Source organism: Nasonia vitripennis, chromosome 2 (genome assembly GCF_009193385.2).
Source record: "Nasonia vitripennis strain AsymCx chromosome 2, Nvit_psr_1.1, whole genome shotgun sequence".
Lineage (NCBI taxonomy): Eukaryota > Metazoa > Arthropoda > Insecta > Hymenoptera > Pteromalidae > Nasonia > Nasonia vitripennis.
Genome location: NC_045758.1, coordinates 1,040,462 through 1,057,638, shown reverse-complemented (window position 1 = coordinate 1,057,638; position 17,177 = coordinate 1,040,462). Strand labels below are relative to the sequence as shown.

At 40.7% G+C, this 17,177-nt stretch overlaps 4 protein-coding genes across 7 annotated transcripts; 2 read left to right on the top strand and 2 right to left on the bottom strand.

Annotated features, from left to right (window-relative positions):
• Positions 1–110: 110 nt before the first annotated feature.
• LOC100120191 (zinc finger protein 594) lies at positions 111–9,121 on the top strand. Of its 4 annotated transcripts, XM_031922843.2 has the most exons (9): positions 112–717; positions 1,590–1,958; positions 2,065–2,511; positions 2,717–3,079; positions 3,173–3,301; positions 3,379–3,618; positions 3,723–4,050; positions 4,153–5,001; positions 5,095–9,121. In XM_031922843.2, the coding sequence occupies exons 2-9, from the start codon at positions 1,627–1,629 to the stop codon at positions 5,674–5,676; spliced, it is 3,270 nt and encodes a 1,089-aa protein (XP_031778703.1). In that variant the 5' UTR covers positions 112–717; positions 1,590–1,626; the 3' UTR covers positions 5,677–9,121. The 4 variants fall into 4 exon arrangements, with proteins under 4 accessions (XP_031778702.1, XP_031778703.1, XP_031778701.1 ...); XM_031922842.2 differs by having other exon boundaries at positions 111–717; positions 3,382–3,618; positions 4,153–9,121; XM_031922841.2 differs by having other exon boundaries at positions 4,153–9,121.
• A 155-nt stretch (positions 9,122–9,276) lies between these two features.
• LOC100679416 (solute carrier family 35 member G1-like) lies at positions 9,277–10,445 on the bottom strand. The gene is made up of 4 exons (XM_032597133.1): positions 10,170–10,445; positions 9,864–10,079; positions 9,635–9,774; positions 9,277–9,547 (listed from the first exon to the last, which is right to left on the bottom strand). Exons 1-4 carry the CDS (start codon positions 10,443–10,445, stop codon positions 9,277–9,279), a joined length of 903 nt encoding a protein of 300 aa, XP_032453024.1.
• A 202-nt stretch (positions 10,446–10,647) lies between these two features.
• LOC100118265 lies at positions 10,648–15,148 on the bottom strand. The gene is made up of 10 exons (XM_008218241.4): positions 14,938–15,148; positions 14,213–14,864; positions 13,905–14,142; positions 13,571–13,827; positions 12,285–12,418; positions 12,099–12,197; positions 11,838–12,016; positions 11,497–11,758; positions 11,247–11,413; positions 10,648–11,035 (listed from the first exon to the last, which is right to left on the bottom strand). The coding sequence occupies exons 1-10, from the start codon at positions 14,996–14,998 to the stop codon at positions 10,862–10,864; spliced, it is 2,223 nt and encodes a 740-aa protein (XP_008216463.1). The 5' UTR covers positions 14,999–15,148; the 3' UTR covers positions 10,648–10,861.
• Positions 15,145–17,174, top strand: LOC100120136 (3 beta-hydroxysteroid dehydrogenase/Delta 5-->4-isomerase type 4). Its single transcript, XM_008218240.4, has 6 exons — positions 15,145–15,458; positions 15,533–15,817; positions 15,894–16,139; positions 16,205–16,363; positions 16,433–16,683; positions 16,889–17,174. Exons 1-6 carry the CDS (start codon positions 15,422–15,424, stop codon positions 17,048–17,050), a joined length of 1,140 nt encoding a protein of 379 aa, XP_008216462.1. The 5' UTR covers positions 15,145–15,421; the 3' UTR covers positions 17,051–17,174.
• Positions 17,175–17,177: the final 3 nt, after the last annotated feature.

Here is a 17,177-nt window from a genome sequence, read left to right as displayed (position 1 = left end):
TTTATGACGGTCCGATACTTCCCTGAACAGACCTACACCCAGGCTCGATTCTATAGTCTTAAAAAACTACAGTCCGCGTCATCAGCTGCGTCCGTACCAGTCCACACCCTATAAGCGCGCGGCGAACTGGAACTGAGAAAAGTCCGTTCGCGTTCGGGCTTGTTCGTGGCGGCAACGTCGCATCCGTTGCATATAGGCAGAGTTTGCGCCGCGCGTCTCCCATTCCCGTATCAAAGCAACGCGCGTGAGCGCGAGTGAGAAAAAGAAAGCGCGAGACGAGAGGAGCGCGCGCGACGGCCATTTTGTGCTTGAGCTAGCCTACTAGAGGCTATAGCGCTGCAGCAGCGAGAGGGAAGCTCGTCGGCGCGCGGAGGCATATCCAGCAGTAGCTATCGTCGCCGTCGTCCGCGTCGTAATCGCGAGTATAATATATAGTGCTCGTCCGCAGCAGCCCCCACCCTTGGACGGGAAACAAGCGAAGGTCGTCGTCGAGCAGCAGCGTGCAGCGATATACCACCGTCTACCACGTCGGCCGCCGCCGGACGACACTCGCATAGCGGCGGCACAGCTCCGCGGATAATAATCGCGAGCTCGGATTTTTGGTTAGGTGCTCACTGTGTTTTGTAGTTGTAGCTTCAGCGCCGAAGAGACCAACATAACCAGACACGGATCGGCTAGCCTCGAGGAGGACAGGGAGTCGCAGAAGTGAAGCTAAAAGTGAGTATACGTCGTGGCTTTGCCGATAACGAGCTGCATTGCATCCGCCTGTGTCGTCGTACTTTTTCCCATTATAATATGCGGCAATTACTGCTCGCCGCGTACCTACCTGCCTCCAATCGGGCCTTTTTGCGCTGGCTTCTTTATTTTGACCTCCTGAGTGCGCGCAAAGCAGAAGGATTCGTGTTGTGCAAAAGCCTGAAACAAAATACACGAAAAAGAGGCTATGGCCGCTGTTGACGCTCCGGCTGCTGGCGGCCGCCGCCGTTCTCGCAGACGTGTCCGCCACCGCCGCCGCCGCCTCTCGTGCAGCGGCTTCTCGCAGTTATGCAACCCCCGCGCGGCGATAATTGCAGTGTTGATGTCGAATTCGCCGTCTGGGACGATGGTACCCAGGGCATAACCTATATAATTATAACCTTTACATGTCAACATAGAGAGAGAGAGAGAGAGAGAGAGAGAGAGAGAGAGAGAGAGAGAGAGAGAAAGAGAGAGAGAGAGAAAGAGAGACTGCGAGAGCCGCCGGACGATCGGCTGATGTGAAGGTGGGATGAGGTCGGGGTCGAGTGAGGCTTCTTTTTTGTTTTCCCTACCCACGAGCTATCCGCCGTTTGTTCGCGAGTTTGATGCGTTTTGCCTGCAAGGATGATTGTGTTTTGTTTATATGGGATAGTGGGTAATTTTTTAGAGTTTTTTTAATACTTGCTACGGGTTCAGTGTGATATCTGGGGAGTTGAGAGGGTGGTCATGCCTGTTTGGGGTGAGCTTATTTTCTGTCTGATGCAACCAGATCAAAGATTGACTTGTAGTCAGATACTTTTCTTGGTAGTGTGAAAGTTGTGCTAATTTCTTTTGTTTGTCTTGTGTCACAGTGATATCAGTGATAAAGTAGCAGAACAATCACTAGCAATGGATGTCAGTGGGGATCTGACCCTCCAGTGGGTGGAGGAGGTTGGGAACGTCATCCACGAAGAAGTAATATGTGGTCTCGAAGCAGAATTAGATGCTCCTGTGGAGGAGGTGGTTGGAGCATGCGAAGAAGTTACAGTGGAGGAGACAGTCGAATCTGTTCCAGAGGACTCTGCTACCATAGCAGATACAGAGATTCTGATGGTTCCACAGACAACTGACATGGAATCTATCTATATTGTCCCACAAGACCAGGGTCATGATTATCTCAATATACAAGTCACAGAGGAAGTCATCACGGATAATTGGGATAGATCAGGTCCTGATGATGGGTAAGATTATTTTCCACTATTATTTATTAATTTATGAAATCAACTTATCAACCTGAAAAATTGATTTTTAAATGATTTCTTTACAAATTATTATTCTGTGTTATAGGATGGAAGTACCAGAAACAAAAGTTTCACATGATAATTTACTGGAGTATGATGATATGGAAATACCTTTGCCAATCGATCAAGACTCGTACACAAATACAAGACCTTATCCGTGTGACTTCTGTAGTAAAAGATTTAGAAAAAAGGCAAACCTTATGAATCATATGGTGACACATCAAACAGAACGTCCTCATGGTTGCAATCTGTGCGGTGCTCGTTATGTAAGAAAGTCTGATTTAATGAATCATTTGAAAATTCATGCATATGCTCCTACTCGTGATGGTTTGGAAGACGACTTGGAAGATCCACTAGCAACTGAAGAAGAAGAAAACCATCCTGTAAAAGGTCGGAAGAAGAAGGTACAAACTAATGTACCTAGAAAACGCAAGGCTCCTCCTGGAGCTAAGAGGACAACTCTTGATGTTGGAGCTAAATTGGACATAAGCAAGTGAGTCGATAAAGTTTATAGTAATGGTTGTGTGCCATTTGCTTCTAGAAATGTAGAAACACATTTACAACAAATTATTTATTTATTAGCTTCTATTGAAATATATCAATGGCTTATAACTAAATTATAACTAATGCGAACAAAAAATTAGCTAAATCACAATGGAAACCAATGAACATACTAATAATTTTGATATTTTCTCTAGATGGACAGGTCAAATGACTAGTGAACAACAGGTGCCACGATGGCCAGTTACTGATGCCACAAAACCTTATGTGTGTCAGTTTTGTGGAGTTGGTTTTGCTAGGGAAAAGGCCCTTGCATCTCATTCACGCATTCACGGTGGCGACAGCCCATTCGAATGCACGTCCTGTGGTGAAATGTTCTGGGACGTCAATACCCTTCAAGAACATATGCGAGTTAAGCACGGTCTTGGCATTGTTCAACCTGAACACGAAGAAATTGAGAATGAGTCCAATTATGCAGGTGATGAAAGGTTTGGTGAATTTTTCTGTGAAACCTGTGGGGTTCCATTCCATCGGTTAGATCTTTTGAAGCGACATAAAAAGTAAGTGTATATAAACGAATATTACCCTTTTTTTTTATTCAAAAGCTTCAAATATTTTCAACAATTAACTGACCACGCTTCAAATTTATCTAGGATTCATATAAAGCAAGAAGTAGATCCAATGGATGGTGAAAGTTCCAGTCAACATCACGTTTGTAACGTATGCGGCGAATGGTTCGAGGAAGCTTTAGCATTGTTAGCACATGCTGAATCGCACGCTAGGTAAGTTTTATAAACAATAGGTACATTGGTTATTAAATTTAAAAGATTAAATACTAATATGAATTTCACCATCCTAGTAGGTCGCCTAGTCGCAGGTGTTTATTGTGTGGAGAAAGGTGTCGAGATGATGCCGAGCTTGCAGAACACGTTCGCGAGATGCATGCAGAAGACGCGCCTCCAAACACATGCGTCATGTGTGGAAAAACTTGCAAAGATAAGCGAAGTTTGTTAAAACATTCGTGGATCCACAATACAGACAAGACATTTGGCTGCACTAAATGTGGAAAGCGTTTTCATAGTAAAGCAAGATTACGAAGGTAACGCTATGCTCGCATTATTTGCTTAAATATCAGACAAAACTAAAATAATTCTGAATGGAAAAATTAGCTAGTGTGATGAAAAAAAAATTAATTTTTTGCAGGCACATGGTATCGCATCGCAATAAAATGGTCGCGTGCGACGAATGTGGTGAAGAGTTTCCTGATGGTCGAGCTCTTGTAAGCCACCGTCACTCTCATAATAAAGATCTAGGTGGACGTACCTTTCCCTGCAGAGAATGTGGAAAAACTTTTGGCAGTCGCAGTTCCCAGCAAATTCACATTCGCATTCACACTGGTGAACGGCCATACGGTTGTCGCTTCTGTTGGAAAGCCTTTGCAGATGGAGGTACTCTTAGAAAACACGAGAGGATACACACAGGCGAGAAGCCCTATGGTTGTGCCATATGCCCTCGTGCTTTCAATCAAAGAGTAAGTTCCTTTTATTTATTACAATTTTAGTATATTTCTCATTAAATTAATTTGATGAATTCTTGCATACTAAAATTTTAATGTTTATATTTTCTTCTTTAGGTTGTACTTCGTGAGCATGTTAGAGCTCACCATTCAGGACCTGATCCTAAGTGTCACAACAGCCTGACACCTTATATGTGCAAGGTTTGCGGAGACACGCTGCCCACCTCGGATGAACTAGTAGCCCACATAGTAGCCCACTGTGACGAGAATACTGCGTTGCGTCGCCAGCCACAATCAGGTCCACGCAAGTACAAGCGCCGACGCAAGCTCAAGCAAGACGGCACGGCATTCGGCGGTCGTGTAAGCGAATCCTTAGACAATATTGATGCACCCTCGGATTCGGACGAAAACACTAAGCGCAAACTTGGCAAAAAGAGCAAGCAACACCGTGCTAATGTCGAAGAGGGCTACCAGAATGTCCTCAAGAGTTTTGAAAGCTCATTGCAGAACATAAATTCGATCGTCAGCAATTCTAAAACGCACCCAGCTAAGACGAAAACTCCCAAGAAAAAGCCTAAGAAGGAAGACAAGAAGGGCGGTGTGGCTACGAGTAGCGGTGCTGATACGCCTACTGCCAATCATCCAGGCAGACCAAAGATGATTCATACACAGAAGACTAGAGTGCCCGTTGAGATGGGTACAGATGGAGTAAAGAAGGGACAAAAAACAAAGACCATGGTAACAAGAACGCCAAAAGTTATGCCGAATGAGCAGCAGACTTTAACGTCTCCTCAAATGCATCATAAGGTTCCAGGCGTTTTTCCTGGTGGCGAAAGAAATAGGCCGCGTACGAAGAACGTCAGTTATCACGTGGAAGGCAGACAACAGTTTATACCTGCTACCTTTGCCAAACCAAGGGATGAAGAGACTGAGGCTGCGTCCGGAATAGCGCCGGCCATAGAAATGGTCAATATCAAAATTGAGCCCGATTTACCAAAAGTCGCCCCTAATCAAAATCACACGATCAATAATAATGGCGATATTGTTGAATTCAAGCAGGAAAAGCTTGATAAGCCGGAAAAGCCGACTCCAAAGAAGAGAGGGCCGATTAAAAGGACAAAAAGGAGGCAAGCTGCTGCAACGAGAAGATCCAAAGATAAGCTTGCGATACCTGTAGCTGAGGTGCCTAATAACAACAATATTGAAGTACCCGAGCCGATGATGCAACACGTGGAAATGTCGCAGCAAGAGGAAACACCAACTGCACAGGAACACCAGGTACAGCCAACGCAATTGTTCGAATCGGTGGTCGACGGCAATAATCTTGAGGTGGCATTCGAAGCGAACGTTATCTCAGAACAGGAGGAAATGGTGCAGGAGTCGATACTGCCTGACCTAGACAAAGTAAACCACGTAGATGACCTGGGCTCAAGCAGTAGCGGGGTTGGCAACGTAAAGCTCAGTGTTAAGGTGGAGTCGGCACCGGACGGTATGCTCGACGTGCATAGCCTGATGGGCTCCGTCGAGGAGTCGGTGCCAGAGACCATTATACCAGATACGGTAGAGTACACCTGCGAGATGTGCGCTGCCGTTTTTGAGACGCGGGCCGAGCTCCTTGTGCATGTGCCCATACACATTTGATTCCACTCGGCGACGACGGCTCTGAACAAGCAAGTCTCGAGGTTTGTTCTTTATTAAAGAAAAAATATCACCTACAGACACACGAGCAAACGCTCGCTCCCAGAAATTATATGATAATAAAAAAAAAATTAGTTTCCTCACTCATCCTCATAAAAATAGCACTTTTATCCAAAATGAATGGATGAGAAGAGGCTAATGGCTGGCTGAAAAGCAAAAAAAAAAAATAATATGCTTTCATGTTAGACGTGGGCACTGTTTATGACTGAACTTATGGAGTATTCTAACGGTAATCTATTTTAAACAATTGATTAGCGGCTGATTATTTTTAAAACGATCAGTATTCGTTAATTAGGGGAGATTTGCATAATTTAGGCGAAATAATTCTTAAAATCGATTATTTATTATACCATACAATTTTTTAAACGAATATAAACAACCTATTACGACTTAGTTACTCACGCTCTTAAATAGTGCTCATGTTTAATTTAGGCTTTGAATCGTTTTTGGAGTTCGAACCTAACAATGTAAACACCTGTTGCTGTTTTGTAAAAATGGTTTTCGATCTCTGATTGTATTCAAACATTTAGCATTCGTTTGTATGGACATTGACAATATTAGACTTGTTTGCCAAAAATTTGTCTAGACTACAGATCCTTTTAATTGAAGTTACTGCTGAATTTAAATATTCGTCTATTAACGATTCTTTTGTACTGCCTGTGTTTGTTTTTTGAAAGAAACGTTTTACTTCATGTTTACATTGAAGTTGTCCACAGTTAAGTAAAAGGATGAAAAGATTAACCATTACATCATTTATTCGTTGAATGCAGATTTAAATAGTTTTGGGGACATAAATAGTTATTGTTATATTTCCAAAGGGTCATTTAAAGTTTTACGATAGAAAAATCATAGAACAGGTATCAATAGATAGGAACTGGAGTATGTTCTACTATAATATATTTTATTGACGTAAAATTTGAATCAGCTTAGTTGCTACTAGAATTTAAGTTACATAAATATTGTGTGAGCAATATAAACACCGATCGTACTGAGAGTACAAACAAAGAAAAACAATCAGAAAACCATTTCCTCGCACCTCGTACATCACACCAATGAATACATAACACATGCATCGCCCATGCAATACAGTAATGGCTTTGAGCTTCTATAGTTATTAAAGTATTGCAAGCATTTTTGCAAAAAAGACAAATTATATCATGGAAATTTTAATTAGAAAACAAATTACGCTTATCGTTATAAATCGACAATTGCATTATTTTAGAAAAACAAGAGAATCTGTAATAAATTTAAATAAATTTGTATTAATACCCTTCAGTAATAATAGTGAAAGCTGAAGGGTGCATCATTCAAATGTCTTTAGGACAAAATTTTGTACAAATTTTATAAATGTTTGATCTTTAAAAATTACGTAAATTTCGATCAAATTTCATAAAAATGTTAGATGATCCGCACAAATCACAATAGAAAAATTCTTATACCTTAATGATAGTTATAACACATGTAACATAAACTTACTTACACGTTTGCTATCTCCAAATATGTTGAGTGTTTGGATACAATTAATATATCAAATGTAAATTGCATAAATGATATTCTGGTAAAATATGTGAGAGAAACCTTGTACATAATAAGATCAAATTTTTTAATCGAAAATTTACGAGTACATATTTACTAATGCAATGCATTGAGACGCACCATCAAGCCAAAAATAAGCAGCTTACCTTCATTATTAAAAAGTGTAAAAATAGACATCCAAGCTTAGTCTTTATAACGAGAAAGTATAATTCAACTTCTAAGGGAAATCAAAATATTAGTTACTCTCTGCATTTTCGCTGGTTGCCATTTTATTTAAAATAGGAAAAAAAGAATTGAATTCACAAACTGCATATTTGACAATATGAATTTGACAATATGGCAAAGCAATCGATTTTTTTATTATTTTTTCATTCATAACAATTGAAGTTACAGTTTAATTTGTGCCTAATTTCTACTCTAAAGGTATTCTGCATCAGCTTAAAATTGTTTTTAATTTTTTGTTATTCACATGTTTTTTTGTCTGCAATATCTTGTACAGTTTTGACCAAAACAAAGTTTTACACTAGTAAGAATTAAATAATGGTTTGAACTTACTTTAGATAGATAACATATCTGGCAACAGATTATTCTTTGTACTATTTATACTTTATTATTGAATAAAGTAAAAAAATTTAAAAAATTTTAGAAACATACCAGGCATGAATTGTAACTTCATCGAAATATTACGTTTCATCTAGAGACGTTATTTTCTTAAAATAGTTTAAAATTAATTTTTTTTAACTTTTAAAGTATTTAGCTCTTTAAGTATACATATTTTTATATATGAGTACATAATGAATGGAGGTAAAGAAAAAAAAATGAATTAGAATGAATAAAACATAAATATTTGTTAACTATTATTAATTGAAATTTTATAAAGACATAGTTAAGTGATAAAGTGAATTTCTTGTGTTGTAATACAAATATTGAAAGCATGTTATGAATAATAATACTTGTATATGTATTCAATATTATAAGATTTAATATGTTACAAATACAGGTAGATTAATCGATGGAAAAATATGTTATATTGATCTGACTGAATGAAGAAAGTTGATTTTGAACATGTAAAATTTTAAGTAACTAACGTCTCTGAGAATGTGAAAAATTATTGGTACGAATGCAAATTCGCTGTGAGTTACACTTTATCTTGTACATAATGTCAGAAAAATTCTGCAATGAAATTTAAATTTAAGAGATTAGGTACTAGCTAAAAAAAGTGCACTATGATAATGAATATGTAAATATATTTACATAGGATTTTTCTCATTTGTCTAACAATATTAATTTAGGAGAGATCATTTTATGGCTCTCTAAATTATTATTTGTAATTCTATATAAGAGAAGCTTACACGCGAAAAAAAGAACGTACTAAAAATGCGCGACTGTAAGAAACAGAATAATACCGATATAGAATTATTATATAATTCAGCCATTGATTTAACTCATAAAGCAAATTATAAATGTGTAAGTAATTGTGGTTTTGTCTTAAGTCAAACTATAAACTGAAATACATTTAGTCTCACGCATAGCATATACAAATGTGTTGTAGTATAACATGGGCAAATTTTAGTCGCTCTGAGAAAGAAACTTCTATTATATGTACCAGTTCAGTTGTAATCTAAACTACATAGTATATATTTAGATATACATAAAATATATATATATATATATTTAAGGAATAAATCGATGATCTCTTATCTGCGGTAAGATGAGTATATATCTATTGCCAAGGATAAGAGAGAAAACATTGTACATATTATCTTATGGATATATGGTATGGTGGTGTAATTCACTGTTAACCGTAGTTGTATTTTTCTTTGAATAAATGATTATTAGATATATCATAAAAGATCTTTTAGTCTCTAGAAATAATTAACTTTTCCAAAACGAATTCTTTAGTTTAAGCTGTGCAATAATATACAGACGATGAATTATGTACAATTCACTGCTCCTTTAAATTACTAGTAATTCAACAAGTTGCTTCTGTATGAAATATTTATGTTCTTATGGTATAAAATCACAGATTCCATAAACTTCTCTTTCAAATGCCATACAAATGACACTGATGAAAATTAGCACAGCACCCAAGATACTTGTATTTGATGGTATATCTTCAAAAAAGTAAATTTGAATAATATATGCCAGTACTAAATCAAGTGATCTGGTCATTGATACTTTTCCAGCACCTTCAATCTTCAAGGCTTTGGCTACTAATACTTGTCCCACTAGTCCTGTGACTACAACCATCATTATCATTTCCCAAGTAAACCAATCGCTGGGAAAAATTGATTTAAAGTGAGAATCGTGCATTTTTTTACCCATAGGCACGAAAAAAAAGAACGTTACTGCAGAGACCAGTGACCAGAATGACAAACTGAGGACTAGAATTGAGTAATGTATCGGTGAACACTTTCTCATCATCACTATGTTTATAGCATTGAACCAAGTGGCCAAAAGCGCGCATACATATCCAACTATATCATAGGGTTGATCTCTGTGCATCTGGAAAGATAAAAAAAGTCAGTTTGGCTTGAAAACTTTAATAAGTTAATCGAATTGCGTAAAGTCTAGATTTTTCATAGTACTCTCACCTCAAACAAAAAAGGCGGCCGTGCTACAAGAACCACGCCAGCGACGAGCGCGCACATGACCGTGATGCGTAAAACTCCGCAAGGTTCTTTTAGAAACACAAAGGATAAAATTATTACGATCACTGGAGAGCTAAAAATGATCGTTGTCGCGTCTCCCAAGGGCAGTTTTCTAAAGCTGTAAAACATCAACGTCAAGGTCATGCCCCCAACTATACCCTGAAAATGATAAAAACCGGATTTCACTATTTTTCGGATCAAACAATTAAATTGCAAAATTCTATTTTTTCAAACTTTGTAAAAATTTACCTGAAATTGATTTAACAGTCTGTAATCTCTAGGTCCTAAAATATTCTTTGATTCTTTGCACACAACAATTAGCATCACTATAATTTGCACGATTGCTCGTAAAGACAATAATATCATAGGGTCCACACTTTTGATGCCTTTCACAAATGCTGAACTGATGGTAAAGAATATACCAGAGACAAAGGCAAAAAATATGCCAAACCAATGAGTGCCTTCGTTTTCGTAATTTTCCATGTTGTTGCTGAATTGTTCAGTGTAACAGTATGCAGGAATCATACTGTTGTATGAGACAGGCCTTCCAAACATGAATTTCATTTTACGATACATGGGATGTGGTTTTACAACCCCTTTGGTATGGTCTATTATTGGCATATAATTATTCTTCATTGTTATAAAATTTTAACTTAAGCAAATATTTACAAGTTGTGATATATGATATAAGTAGGTTTAAAAATGTTGACTTAGAAAAATTGTAACATTAATACAAGAATAATTAATTTTATTTTCTTGATTCGTCATTCACATGATAAAGTTTTTTGTATAAAGTTTGGAATGGAAATCACAGTTTTTTTAGAATATTGTTATTGCATGGAATGACATTTTAGGCACAGAGTATCTTATCACCTCAATCTTGTTTAAATTATTTTTGCAGATTAACTTCTTAGAAACATCATGTTGCTTCTTCAACAGGTTTAGTCTTTTCCAAACTGGAGAGCCATTGGAGGTTTATCCACTCGATATAAAACTTCACCAAGATTAAAATAGCCCAGGTATTCTACTGTATCAGGTGTTGTGTCAATGTGGTAATGTCCACCTTCGCCATGATGAGAGAAACTGTGGAAGTGCTGAACTCGTAGATCTAAATCCTGTAAGAATAACCAATGAATTTTAGCTCTATCAATATTTTGATAAAGTTATAACTTTATCTCTTACGCAGGTACTCTTATCTTGCAGAGATAAGGAGAAATATTGAATTCTCTTATTGATGAAAACATTATATAAAAAAATAAGTGAAATGATTCTTCCCTAAAAAATACTTAATCTTAATCTTGATAGAAAATACAATTAAAAGCTTACTGTTTCGGCAGAGACAAATGTTCCAACTGCTATCAGAGGTGCTGACATATCATAGTAGTGAAGCCAGTCATCCAACTCCTTAACACTGTTCAATGGTTTTTCAGAAAAATCTGACATAATGTGCTGTTTGGCTTTTCCTTCTTTCATGACAAACGATCCTCCTAGACCTGTTGAAGAAAATTTGTTGAAATTAAATGAGAAAACTGAAAAGTCCAGTTTGTTTATTCTAGCATGAAGATATTTATCTTACCAACAAGCTTATCAGTATAATGCTGAGCCAAGGCTTGCTGCATTGTAGCAATGAAATCTTTTTTGCCGATCCTTTTCTTAGCATGAACTTTGAGTACTTTTCCAGTGATTCCCTCACAGAGAAACAAATTAGCTAAAAGAGCAAATCGGGTTTCATTTCCTTTTAATGTTTCCAAAACACAAGTTTCATCTTCTGTGTTGACAGTAGCGATGCGAGTTTGATTTTTCAGCTTGCTGGAGTTAATCATGACATTCATCATCATCTAAAATTCATGAAGTGCAACAGAGTTATATATTATTCTGAAGATCGGAAACTTGAATTTTAATTCATTCTTTACTCACTTCACAGTTGCTGTTTTTATATGGCCAAGGTCCTGCGCCTGCACCAGCGACAAATGCCCTATCTCCGTACTTAATTTCTTCGAGCAAAGGCTGGACATCATAAACTTTGTCTTTCTGGACAGATGGAAGCAGGAATGAAGGTCCACCAACTTCAATAATATTGAGTCTGCCTCCAAGGCCTGAAATTAAAATTAAAATACAAGGACACAAGTTTTTCTTAGCGGAAAAGAAACTGGACAATCATAGTAAATTATATTATACCTGGAGCAGCCAAGGTAAACGGCTCTTCAGTCAAATCTGGACAGTCGACAACTTCGACTTCAGCCTCTTCAAAGTTTTCTTTCAAGGCCTTGAGAAAAACTGCGATCACAAACATAAAGATGGCATTATGATTTATTTGAGCTGGAAATTCAGCCACACCAAAGTAAACATAAAGAGAGTAATCACCATTTTTAACTTCCTCCAGCGTGGGAACATGGAGCTCCCTTTTTTCAATCTTGATCGTACTAAGGTCCACAGTAGCCATTATCAGCGCTGTCAGTGAGACTACTGCTCGAAGCTTGCGGATAAAATCTCTCACCCTTTAAAGAAATAAAACAAACAAACGATTAGAGTCTAATTGCTCCGTTCCTCCAGTCAAGTCACTCAGCGGGAGAGAGCATGCAGAGAGCAATAAGCCACACTACACCACTACACGCAGAGAGAGAGAGAGAGAGTTCATTATCTGACCCTCTCCACTTGTGTGTGTGTGTGTGTCTCTCCTGATATCCCAGCTATTTCAGGCATAAGAGCTTAACGCAGCCAATCGCAGCAACTTTCTTTCCATCTGTTTTCAAATCGTCCGCTGTTTGACTAACCCACACATGCACGCCTCGAGTGATAACGCGAGGATTACATAAAAATTGGAGCCTCGGCCGCTGAAAAATTTGCACTGCAAGAGAGACTGTTCATTTTTTATATTCAAAAGAGGAGGACGTTACGTAAGGCCGCACGCTGAGGCATTATTTAACCAAATTAGAGCTAGGACAAATGGCAAAAAAGTGCTTCTACCTTGAACCTCTTTTACCAAAGCATAAATTGAACGAGGCGGACTCTTTATTCTCCGTACTACACAGACGGTATACACTTGTCCAAACAATAGCCGAAATGAGACGCAAAAGTACGCACCTCCGTGCAAGTAGCACACGCCCAGTTTTTTCAACAACATATACAGAGAAAAACGCTAGCGGAAAATTATACGCATAATACGTATCGGTGTCACGTGCGCGAAATATTCATCCGCTGATATATGCACGTGTTGCTCTTCCGGCGCATTATACTCGCTGATTTCGCACGAATGAGAAATAAAAAAGAAGAAGAAGAAGAAAACGTTCGACGCTGCAGGTTGGATTTTCGAGAAAGTCGCGCGGCAAAAATGTACGTTTACTTGCGAAATTCGGCTCGGTGTCGAGTGTCCTGCAGACGCAGAGAAAATCCGCACACTTGTTGTGTTTTTGTTGACGTAAGGTTTATATATATATATATATGTGTGTACGGCGCAGCGAAGCGGAACCACAAAGCAAGTGCGCATACGCGCGTATAAGTATATATTTTGCGGTGCGTGGCATATAAGCGAGCGGGAAATCTGGATGTTGTTTGAAATGCTCGTTGATGGTTTTATTGTCAAGTTTTGAATAAAAATCGAAAAATGTTTCCTATCCTATATTCAAATTCCCGTGACGTTTTCAATCCACCTGCGAAAATAGGCAACGTCTACGTAGACCCCGGGCGTCTCGGGAATGGCGCACTTGTAGCCGTAGGAGACGATGCCGACGATGCTGCCCTTGACGACGAACGGCCCGCCGCTGTCTCCTTGGCAGGTGTCCGACTGAGCGTCTCGGAAACCGGCGCAGAATTGGCCCACGCCGATGTTCTTGAACATACTGCAGCGCCTTTTGGCCACCACCGGGATGAGGGCCGCTCTCATATCGTAGACCATCGTGCCGTTCAGCTTGAATACGAGAATAGCTTTAACGTTGTTTATCGAGATGATATCTTATTATTGCGAGACGAATATAGCGCGTATACCATTGTGGCACCCCATCCGGAAACCATACCGCAATCGCCGGGTCTCGGCGTATCCAGCGACATCGGTATGGCCTTGATGGCCGGCGAGAATATCAGGGGCTGAAAGAGCTTGAGCAGCGCTATGTCAAAGATGAAGAGCTTCTCGTCGTAATTCGGGTGCTTGACGATCCTCTCGATCTTGTGCCTGCATCCGCCGTGAAGCTTCAGACTGCCCGCGTAAACGTAAACCGGTCCGTCCCTGTGCCAAATGCCAAAACTATCATCGTTTATATGCTCTACTTGCACCGTACGATAATATAAGAGCTTACGGATTGATGCAGTGCGAAGCGGTGATAACCCAGGAGTCGCCGATCACCGAGCCTCCGCAGCCGCTGTCGACGAACACCATGTACGGAAGGTCCTCGATGTCCTTGGCAGCTGATCCACCGATGACCCTCCGGCCGGGTCTGCAGGTGTTCTCGCCTTCCCATACCTCGACGGCCCTCTTTCTCCTGCTCTTCTCGAAGTCCATCGTTAGCTCGTTCGATCCCGATCGCTTGAGTTCGATACCGATCACCGCCTTGATCAGGATCGATATCGGACGACGCTTCGTCTGATCATCGCTGCTGCTACTGTTACCGGTGATACTCTTCAGAGTCGAGGACTCGTCGCTCGACGATCGCTGATGACCGGCTGCTAGCGATCTTCTGTTGTTCGTCGGCCGATCTTGGCGGTGATCGTTATCGCCGGTCTCGTCGTAATCGCTGTCGTTATCCCGACTACTGGCATTCTTGATACCGGTCAACGCACCGTAGCCGTCGTGGTGAGCGGCGGTTCCGTGAGACCTACTGCTGATGCCGTAATTGGCTTCCGGGGCTTTCTGACCCGAAGAGAAGAGGGACTTGGTCACTATGTACTTGGCTCGGTACTCGTCGTCGCAGTAGGCGTTCGAGTCTTCTTCGGGCTCCGTGGCTCTACTGACTTTGGCGAAATAAAAGTTTATGCGTACGTACATGATGATGAGTTGATGAGAAAAGTTTTATGCGACTGTCACCTCGAAAATACGAAAACGAAAGTAAAATCCAAATGGAGACTCCTACAGCCTTGGTGAGCATGACTGCGGACTATCGATTCGCTGCATCTTTGCGGCCTAACGCCGCGTTAACGTTCCCAGCTATTTCTACAGGCTGTCGTCGCGTATACGATTTATAAATCATACGTGCACCGCTACCATGAAGAAACCGATTCCTAGAGCCGCGAGTGTGTTTATATTTTCGATTCACGCTCATTTTCACTTGCTCCGCCGGCTTTTTTTTTTAACGATTTTTATTATAACAGGATTTACGAGCGTCGTAATAAAAGAATAAGATTTTAAATTGGCGCAATTCGCGATGCCAGTGACCTATGTGCAAATTGCGCAACGAACAAAAAAAAAATGCACGAGTCGTTTGAAAACCGAAAGTCGGTCAGTAGCCTCATCAGCACATCGATCACACAGGAACGATCGAGAGCCATTCGCTTAACCGATCGACGTCGACATGGATCGAGCACCTGGTGAAGTCGTTTTGCTTACCGGTAAGGTATTTCTGTTGTATTTTATAACAATCGGGAAATTCGTTCTATCCGTTGTTATTTTTGAATTTTCCCAGGTTCCAATGGTTTCCTCGGCCAGCATGTCCTGAAGCATCTCCTGGAAGACGACGGCGTCTCGGAGATCCGAGCTCTGGACAAAAACTTCCACTGCAACAACAACGAAGCCGAGTCGAATTACAAGGATGAGAAGAAGAAGATCAGGCCGTACCTCTGCGATTTGACAAACTTAGAATCGTGCCGCGAAGCTTTCAAAGGAGCCGATGTTGTCCTTCACTGTGCTGCTCTCGTCAGCTACGACTACCCGCCTGACGTGGTGGAACTTCGGAAAAACAACGTCGATGGTGGATATCGACGTTTACAGCCTCCTCTATCTTCGCCAGACGGCTAAATCAGTAAATCGTGATTTTTGTTCGACAGCCACGGAGAACGTGATAAAGCTGTGCGTCGAAGAGAACGTCGGTCGGCTGGTGCACTGCAGCACGACCGAAGTGACGTTGCAGTCGTGCTTCAAGGGCGGTATCGTCGCGGTCAGTATCTTCAAGCAGGAGTCGAAGCTCGAGGTACCGGAGAACGAAGGAAGACTCATATTCGGGGAGTACGCGGCATCGAAGCTCAGAGCGGAGAAAATCGTTATCCGAGCTAACGGAACGTCGCTCCAGAATGGTAATTTTTTGAAATTCGAATAATTGCTTGAAATTGTGATAATTTTTTTTTTTTTTGAAATTTAGGAAAAGATGCACTTCTCACCGTTGCTCTGAGGCCCACATTACTGTACGGAGAGGGGGACTCGCACATACTTCCAGAAATGCTGAAGATCGCGAAAAGCCGAGGCGACTACCTGCTCCGAGTCACCGGCCCCGGTGGAAAACAACAGATGACTTACGTCGGTACGTAAAAGAAATACACGTTTAGAGTTAAATTTCGTCGTTCTAACGCAAATCGAAATCAAATCGAAGGTAACGCCGCCTGGGCCTTCCTCCGCGCCAAGGACACCCTCTTGAAAAGCCCCAACGCCATAGCCGGTCTCCCCGTCACCGTGACCGACGACACTCTGGTCGAGGATCTGATCCTGTTCTGCGAACGGGTGACTCGCAGCAGCTCGAACCACGTGACGGTCTCTTCGTGGCCGATACCTTTGGGCCTCTCCTACCTCGGTGCCATCCTCGCCGAGCTCTTATCGGACTTTGGCCTTATCTCCAAATTTAAGGTTTGCTCTTTTCGTATACTCGTACATATTTGCTCGGACTAGCTGTGGAATTTTTTCCGCGATTATGTACGTCTTCGTTACAGTCGGGTATTTTTAAATTTTCGAGGGTCGTCCAGAATCTATACAGCGATCAGTAATGACAACGGTATAAAGAATCGTACTCGCGACGAATATGCGCGTTACATTTAAATGTCAACGTTCACAGGTACCGCCACGAAGTATAGTCGCATTTCTTGGCTCCATTATCCTGTACAACCGAGCACGAGCCTCCATCCGCATGAATTATTGGCCCAAATACACGCACGAACAGACGCTCGCCGCTGCTTCCAAGTACTACGGCGAACTCGCAAGCCGGAAGCTGCAGTGAATTGCGATTCGCAGTTATACGAAAATTACGTATGCGTGTAGTATATAGCCTATTCATTTTATTTATTATCATCGTTATACGACGAGTTTTTAATAAAGTATTATTATCTTCTGCGAAATAAAAATCC